Source organism: Kogia breviceps, chromosome 2 (genome assembly GCF_026419965.1).
Source record: "Kogia breviceps isolate mKogBre1 chromosome 2, mKogBre1 haplotype 1, whole genome shotgun sequence".
NCBI lineage: Eukaryota > Metazoa > Chordata > Mammalia > Artiodactyla > Physeteridae > Kogia > Kogia breviceps.
The window spans coordinates 152,460,486-152,468,317 of NC_081311.1; the positions used below are offsets into that span (position 1 = coordinate 152,460,486).

General features: G+C 41.0%; 1 protein-coding gene across 1 annotated transcript; it reads right to left on the minus strand.

Moving 5' to 3' along the window:
- Positions 1–996: 996 nt before the first annotated feature.
- LOC136793395 (endogenous retrovirus group K member 10 Gag polyprotein-like) lies at positions 997–2,427 on the minus strand. The gene has a single exon (XM_067023189.1). The coding sequence runs from the start codon at positions 2,425–2,427 to the stop codon at positions 997–999; it is 1,431 nt and encodes a 476-aa protein (XP_066879290.1).
- Between the last annotated feature and the right edge of the window lie 5,405 nt (positions 2,428–7,832).

Genomic DNA, 7,832 nt, shown 5'->3' on the forward strand with positions numbered 1-7,832 from the left:
AAACCTTTTCTAGACGACTTTGGAATTGCAGCAAGTGGGTTTCTAATACCCTGTTGATTTTTTCCCAATCCTAATCTGGGATCAAATCCCTGATTCAATAACATATGATTAACTGCTGAATTAGAACTTATTAATAAGACTCCCATTTTTTCTAACACATCTCTGCCCCACAAGTTAATAGGCAAATGTGGTAAAACATATGGTTTAAACATTCCATTATTACCTTAAGAATCTTGCCAATGCAGCAATTGTGTGCTTTGTTGTGGAGAATGGGACTGACCAATACCCTGTAAATGAGTAACTGTAGAATGAGTAGGCCATTGTTGCGGCCAGTGAATCCAAGAAATAACAGAGACGTCAGCTCCAGCATTGATTAATCCAGTAAATATTTTTCCATTGATCTTTAATTCAGGCTGAGGCCATTCCTTTTTAACTTGTTGAACCCAAAAAATAGCATCAGAGGAGCCAAAAGCATTAGTACCTCTTTTTTGATGTTGCAAAACCTGCCCTTCGGGAATATATGGCACAAGCAAAATTTGAGCTAAACGTGTACCTGTTTCACTCATAATCGGAGATTTTTGAGACTGTACCATAATTTTGATCTCTCCCTCATAGTCCTCATCAATTAATCCAGGCAATATAGTTAAGCCCTTTAGGGTTATGCTGCTTCTCCCTAGTATAATGCCAGCTGTTCCCTTAGAAAGGGGCCCATAAACTCCTGTATTTATTATTTGGGGTCCCATATCAGGGGTTAATAAGAGGTCGGAGGAGGCACAGAGGTCCAATCTGGCACTCCCTGCTGTATGAGGGAGATGAGGAATTTATTGTTGGTCCCGTCATTGAATTCTTCTGAACCGATTGAGGGGGTATTACTGACATTGCCCCTATTGTTTGTTGGGGCCAAGGTTGGCCCCGAAGGAAGTTTCCCGACAAAGGAGTCCCATCTGTATGGGTTTGGGATCTACATTCCTTTGCCCAATGTCGGCCTCGTTGACATCAAGGGCAAATTCCCATAGGTTTAGTTGGGTTATTATTATTTTCTGGTTTCACCGCTCCAGGTTCTGATATAGTCTGGCAGCATACTCGGGAAAAATGACCTGGCTTGCCGCATTTAAAGCATGTTTGCGTCTTTTTAGTTTGGGGACCAAATCCAGCTTTAGTGAGAGCAGCAGCAATGGCAGCTCCCTGTAAATATGATGGGCCAATATCAGCACAAACTCTAACATAGTCTTCCAAAGTTCCTTTTTTCTTCCAAGGACGAATAGCTGCTTGACAAATACTGTTTGCATTCTCATAAGCTAATTGTTTCACTATAATTGTACCAGATGCGCCATCAGCAATAATACGACTAACAGCTTGTAGTGGTCTATCAACAAAATCAGCATAAGGTTCATCAGCCCCCTGACGTATTTTAGAAAGATCTTCCATTCGACTAGAAGTGGGAAGCTTTTTCCAGGCTATAAGAGCAATGTGATTAATTTGGGCATAGGCTACAAAAGGAAAAGCTAACTGATCCTGTAATGCAAGATATTGTCCTTCACCTACTAACATTTCATAAGTAACTGGCAAATTATGAGCCCTGTTGCGATCAGCCTGCTCGGCAGCCTTTTCATAATAATCTGACTTCCACAGCAAATAATCCCCTCCATTCAAACAAGCACGAGCTATCGACTTCCAATCAGCAGGGGGCAATGCTTCAGCAGCAATGGTGTTAAGCATAGTTATAGTAAATGGTGCAATGGGCCCGTACTGGGCACAGGCAGATTTCAAGTTCTTAAGTATCTTAAAATATAAGGGCTGATACTCTCGAAGATTTTGTTGGGGTTTCTGGGGATCCGGCCGTTCAACCACAGGGCAACAAAATAAAGGATCCTCGCCCCTAGATAATGCCCCTCTAACAGCCTGCTGTAAGCAGCTCAGTTTTAAAGGAGCAGAGGAAGATAAAGTTAAATTTTTAACAGACTGTTCCACCTGAGCCAGAATATGTTCATTGGGGTATTTTTCAGCTTCATATTTATCTTCCTCATCAGCCAAATAGAAAGAGACGTCCTCATCAGAGGAGGTTTCAAGAGCCATTTTAGCCATCAAGGGGGGAGCAGTCGGGACCAGAGGGGAAATAGCACACAAGTTAGGTACTGAATCATATATGGGCTTGAAACAGTCTTTAATCAAATTCCACAGACTAAACATAATAATGGGTACCCCACCCGGTCCATTTTTATCGTAATGCCTTTTTAGATCCTTTCCAACCCTCCTCCATATAGCGGCATTCACAGAGCCCCCTTCTGGAAACCAAGGAGAGACTTCATAAACATGTTGTAGAAAATCAGAAACTTGAGAAGCGGTCACAGTAGTGCCGTGAGCTTTTAACATCGAAAGTAAAACTTGAGCGAAAAATTGTCGCTCCTTAGATCCTTTTTTTCCCATATTCTTTTACTTCTGACTATTGCCCCGAGTTACTATCAATTTTACTATGTGGCCACACTTTCACTCTTAACTTCAGGGATTCACCTACCAAGATTCAGATGTCCCTCTCGTCAGGTCCCTGTTCGGGCACCACTTGCCGCCAGCCACGGCGGGTCCTCAAAGTGCAGCAACAATTGACGAGAGGAGGTAGGGAACTGAAAGCACCAAGGTATGGGATCAGAAGGGCACAAACAACTGATGGTTGCAAGGCAAATTTAATAACAAAGCATAGTCATATATATACCCCTAAAGCAGGGACTTTGCCTAGTCATTGTAAAGCAGAAACTTTGTATAAACATTGTTCTATAGAACTAGTCTTTCATCTTAGGCTTAGTCACTACCTTATCTGCATCAGTGGGTTTATAGCTTGTTCCACAAAGGCACCAATTTCCCCTCCAGAGTTGCTTTTCCTAGCTTTAGGGAACAGCCAGGGACTCTCATTATCTGAGCAGGTCCCTGGAGCGAGATGGCCCAAGGCCATCTCCTTTTTTACGTTCATACCATAAAGTCCAGGATGCATACCAAGGAGAGTACAATCGGGCCCTGAGGCTTATGAGGGTCTTAATGGCGCATTCCTCAGAGGGCAAAGCTGGCCACAATTTTTGACACAAAATAATCTGTTTAGGTCTTCCTTTCTATAAAATGTTAATTTAGATGAATTTGCCTTAATCTTCCTTGATGCATTTGTTTTAGATTTTAGTTAGTTTAATGTATATTTTAAGATTCTCTTTAACTCATTTGCTTTTTCTACATAAAAACTTACTCTCATGCAAGACTTGACAAAAGTATTAAAATATAATATGTAAAATTCTGATGAGACAGTGTGTTAGCTCTCTCAGTGATATTTACAATTACTTTAAGACAAAGAAATGTCAGCAAGCAATTAAAGAGGGATTTGAGGTGATTATAGAGTCTTTCTAAATTCCATGAATTCATAACACAAAGTAGTTGCCTATTCTGCTCAATATTTCTGGCCTGTGTACAGCATGCATTCATTTTCTCTCAGTGATTTGTTGGGGAATCAGGAAAGTTCAGAAACAATAGAGGAAAAGTATCAAAGATCAAATATCACAGCAGAAACACACACACACACACACACACACACACACATTATAAAAGACCATATGGCAGATTGGGAGCTTCAAGATGGCGGAACAGTAAGATGCAGAGATCACCTTCCTTCGAACAAATACATCAGAAATACATCTACATGTGGAACAACACCTACTGAAAGCTGGCAGAAAACCACAGACCTCCCAAAAGGCAAGAATCTCCCCACATACCTGGGTAAGGCAAAAGAAAAAAGAAAAAACAGAGACAAAAGGATAGGGACTGGACCTACACCAGTGGGAGGGAGCTGTGAAGGAGGAAAGGTTTCCAAACACTAAGAGGCCCCTTTGCAGGTGGAGACTGCAGGTGGCAGAGGGGGCAAGCTTCAGAGCCACGGAGGAGAGCGCAGGAACAGGGGTGCGGAGGGCAAAGCAGAGAGAATCCCACACAGAGGATCAATGCTGACCAGCACTCACCAGCCTGAGAGGCTTGTCTGCTCACCTGCCAGGACGGGCAGGGGCTGGGAACTGAGGCTCAGGCTTTGGAGCTTAGATCCCAGGGAGAGGACTGGGTGGGGTTGGCGGTGTGAACACAGCCTGAAGGGGTTAGTGCACCATGACTAGCCGGGAGGGAGTCTGGGAAAAGTCTGGAGCTGCCAAAGAGACGAGAGACTTTTTCTTGCCTCTTTGTTTCCTGGTGCCCGAGGAGAGGGGATTAAGAGTGCTGCTTAAAGGAGCTCCAGAGATGGGTGCGTGCTGCGGCTATCAGCGTGGACCCCAGAGATGGGCATGAGAAGCTAAGACTGCTGCTGCAGCCACCAAGAATCCTATGTACGAGCACAGGTCACTATCCACACCACCCCTCCTGGGAGCCTGTGCAGCCCTCCAGTGCCAGGGTACCGTGATCCAGGGACAACTTCCCTGGGAGAATGCAAGGCACACCTCAGGCTGGTGCAATGTCAAGCCAGCCTCTGTCGCCACAGGCTCACACCACAACTGTACCCCTTCCTCACCCTGGCCTGAGTGAGCCAGACGCCCGAATCAGCTGCTCCTTTAACCCCAACCTGTCTGAGCAAAGAACAGATGCCCTCAGGTGACCTACACACAGAGGCAGATCCAAATCCAAAACTGAGCACAAGAAGCTGTGCAAACAAAGAGAAAGAAAAATTTCACCCAACATCTTCAGGAGCAGAGTATTAAATCTCCACAGTCAATCTGATGTACCCTGCATCTGTGGAATACCTGAATAGACCACAAATCACTCCAAATTGAGGAGGTGGACTTTGGGAGCAAAGATGTATATATTTTTTATCCCTTTTTATCTTTTTGTGACTGTGTATGTGTCTGCTTCTGTGTGTCATTTTGTCTGTATGGCTTTGATTTTACCATTTGTCCTAGGGTTCTGTCTGTTTTTTGGGTTTTACTTAAAAAATTTTTTTTCTTAATACTTATTGTTTATTTTAATAACTATTTTATTTTATTTTATCTTCTTTTCTTTCTTTCATCTTCTTTCTTTCTTTTTCTTTCTTTCTTTTTTTCATTCTTCCTTTCTATTTTGTCTCCCTTTTATTCTAAGACATGTGGATGAAAGGCTCTTGGTGATCCAGCCAAGCTTCAAGGCTTTGCCTCTGAGGTGGGAGAGCCAAGTTCAGAACACTGGTCAACAAGAGACCTCCCAGTTCCACATAATATCAAATGGTGAAAATCTCCCAGAGATCTCCATCTCAACACCAAGACCCAGCTTCACTTAAGGACCAGCAAGCTACAGGGCTGGAAACCCTATGCTAAAAAACTAGCAAGACAGGAACACAACACCATCCATTAGCAGAGAGGCTGCCTAATATCACAATAAGGCCACAGACACCCCCAAACACACCACCAGACATAAACCTGCCCACCAGAAAGACAAGATCCAGCCTCATCCACCAGAACACAGGCACTAGTCCCCTCCACCAGGAAGCCTACACAACCCACTGAACCAACCTTAGCCACTGGAGACAGACACCAAAAACAACGTGAACTACGAACCTGCGGCCTCTGAAAAGGAGACCCCAAACACAGTAAGTTAAGCAAAATGAGAAGAAAGAAAAAGACACAGCATATGAAGGAGCAAGGCAAAAAAACACCAGACCTAACAAATGAAGAGGAAATAGGCAGTCTACCTGAAAAAGAATTCAGAATAATGATAGTAAAGATGATCCAAAATCTTGGAAATAGAATAGAGAAAATACAAGAAACATTTAACAAGGACCTAGAAGAACTAAAGAGCAAACAAACAGTGATGAACAACACAAGAAATGAACTACCAATTCTCCAGAAGGGATCAATAGCAGAATAACTGAGGCAGAAGAATGGAAAAGTGACCTGGAAGATAGCATAGTGGAAATAACTACTGCAGAGCAGAATAAAGAAAAAAGAATGAAAAGAATTGAGGACAGTCTCAGAGACTTCTGGGACAACATTAAACACACCAACATTTGAATTATAGGGGTCCCAGAAGAAGAAGAGAAAAAGAAAGGGACTGGGAATATATTTGAAAAGATTATAGTTGAAAACTTCCCTAATATGGGAAAACATAGTTAATCAAGTCCAGGAAGCACAGAGAGTCCCACCAGGATAAATCCAAGGAGAAGCATGCCAAGACACATATTAATCAAACTATCAAAAATTAAATACAAAGAAAAAATATTAAAAGCAGCAAGGGAACAACAACAAGTAACACAAAAAAATCCCCATAGGATTAACAACTGATCTTTCAGCAGAAACTCTGCAAGCCAGAAGAGAGTGGCAGGACATATTTAAAGTGATGAAGGAGAAAAACCTACAACCAAGATTACTCTACCCAGCAAGGTTCTCATTCAGATTCAATGGAGAAATTAAAAGCTTTACAGACAAGCAAAAGGTAAGAGAATTCAGCACCACCAAACCAGCTTTACAACAAATGCTAAAGGAACTTCTCTAGTCAGGAAACACAAGAGAAGGAAAAGACCTACACTAATAAATGCAAAATAATTAAGAAAATGATAATAGGAACATACATATCAATACATATCAATAATTACCTTAAATGTAAATGGATTAAATGCCCCAACCAAAAGATATAGACTAGCTGAATGGATACAAAAACAAGACCCATTTATATGGTGTCTACAAGTGTCCCACTTCAGACCTAGGTACACATACAGACTGAAAGTGAGGGGATGGAAAAAGATATTCCATGCAAATGGAAATCAAAAGAAAGCTGGGGTGGCAATTCTCATATCAGACAGAATGGACTTTAAAATAAAGACTATTACAGGAGACAAAGAAGGATACTATATAATGATCAAGGGATCTATTCAAGGAGAAGATATTGTAATTGCAAATATATATGTACCCAACATAGGAGCACCTCAATACATAAGGCAGATGCTAACAGCCATAAAAGGGGAAATCGATAGTAACACAATCATAGTAGGGGACTTTAACATCCCATTTTCACCAATGGACAGATCATCCAAAATGAAAATAAATAAGGAAACACAAGTTTTAAATGATACATTCAACAAGATGGACTTAATTGATATTTATAGGACATTCCATCCAAAACCAACATAATACACATTCTTCTCAAGTGGTCACAGAACATCCTCCAGGATAGATCATGTCTTGGTACACAAATCAAGCCTTGGTAAATTCAAGAAAATTGAAATTGTATCAAACATCATTTCCAACAACAATGCTATCAGACTAGATATCAGTTACATGAAAAAAACTGTAAAAAACAGAAACACATGGAGGCTAAACAATACACTACTTAATAACCCAGAGATCACTGTAGAAATCAAAGAGGGAATCAAAAACACCGAGAAACAAATGACAATGGAAACACAACAACCCAAAACCAATGGGATGCAACAAAAGCAGTTCTAAGAGGGAATTTTATAGCAATACAATCCTACTTTAATAAACAAGAAACATCTCAAATAAACAACATAACCTTACATCTAAAGCAATTAGAGAAAGAAGAACAAAAAAACCCCAAAGTTAGCAGAAGGAAAGAAATCATAAAGATCAGATCAGAAATAAATGAAAAAGAAATGAAGGAAATGATAGCAAAGATCAATACAAGTAAAAGCTGGTTCTTTGAGAAGATAAACATAATTGTTAAACCCTTAACCAGACTCACCAAGAGAAAAAAGGAGAAGACTCAAATCAATAGATTTAGAAACAATAAAGGAGAAGTAACAACTGACACTGCAGAAATACAAAGGATCATGAGAGATTACTACAAGCAACTGTATGCCAACAAAATGGACAACCTGGAAGAAATGGACA

Excerpts from the sequence above, each read along its gene's own strand:
- LOC136793395 (XM_067023189.1), bottom strand. The coding sequence starts at position 2,427 with ATGGGAAAAAAAGGATCTAAGGAGCGACAATTTTTCGCTCAAGTTTTA.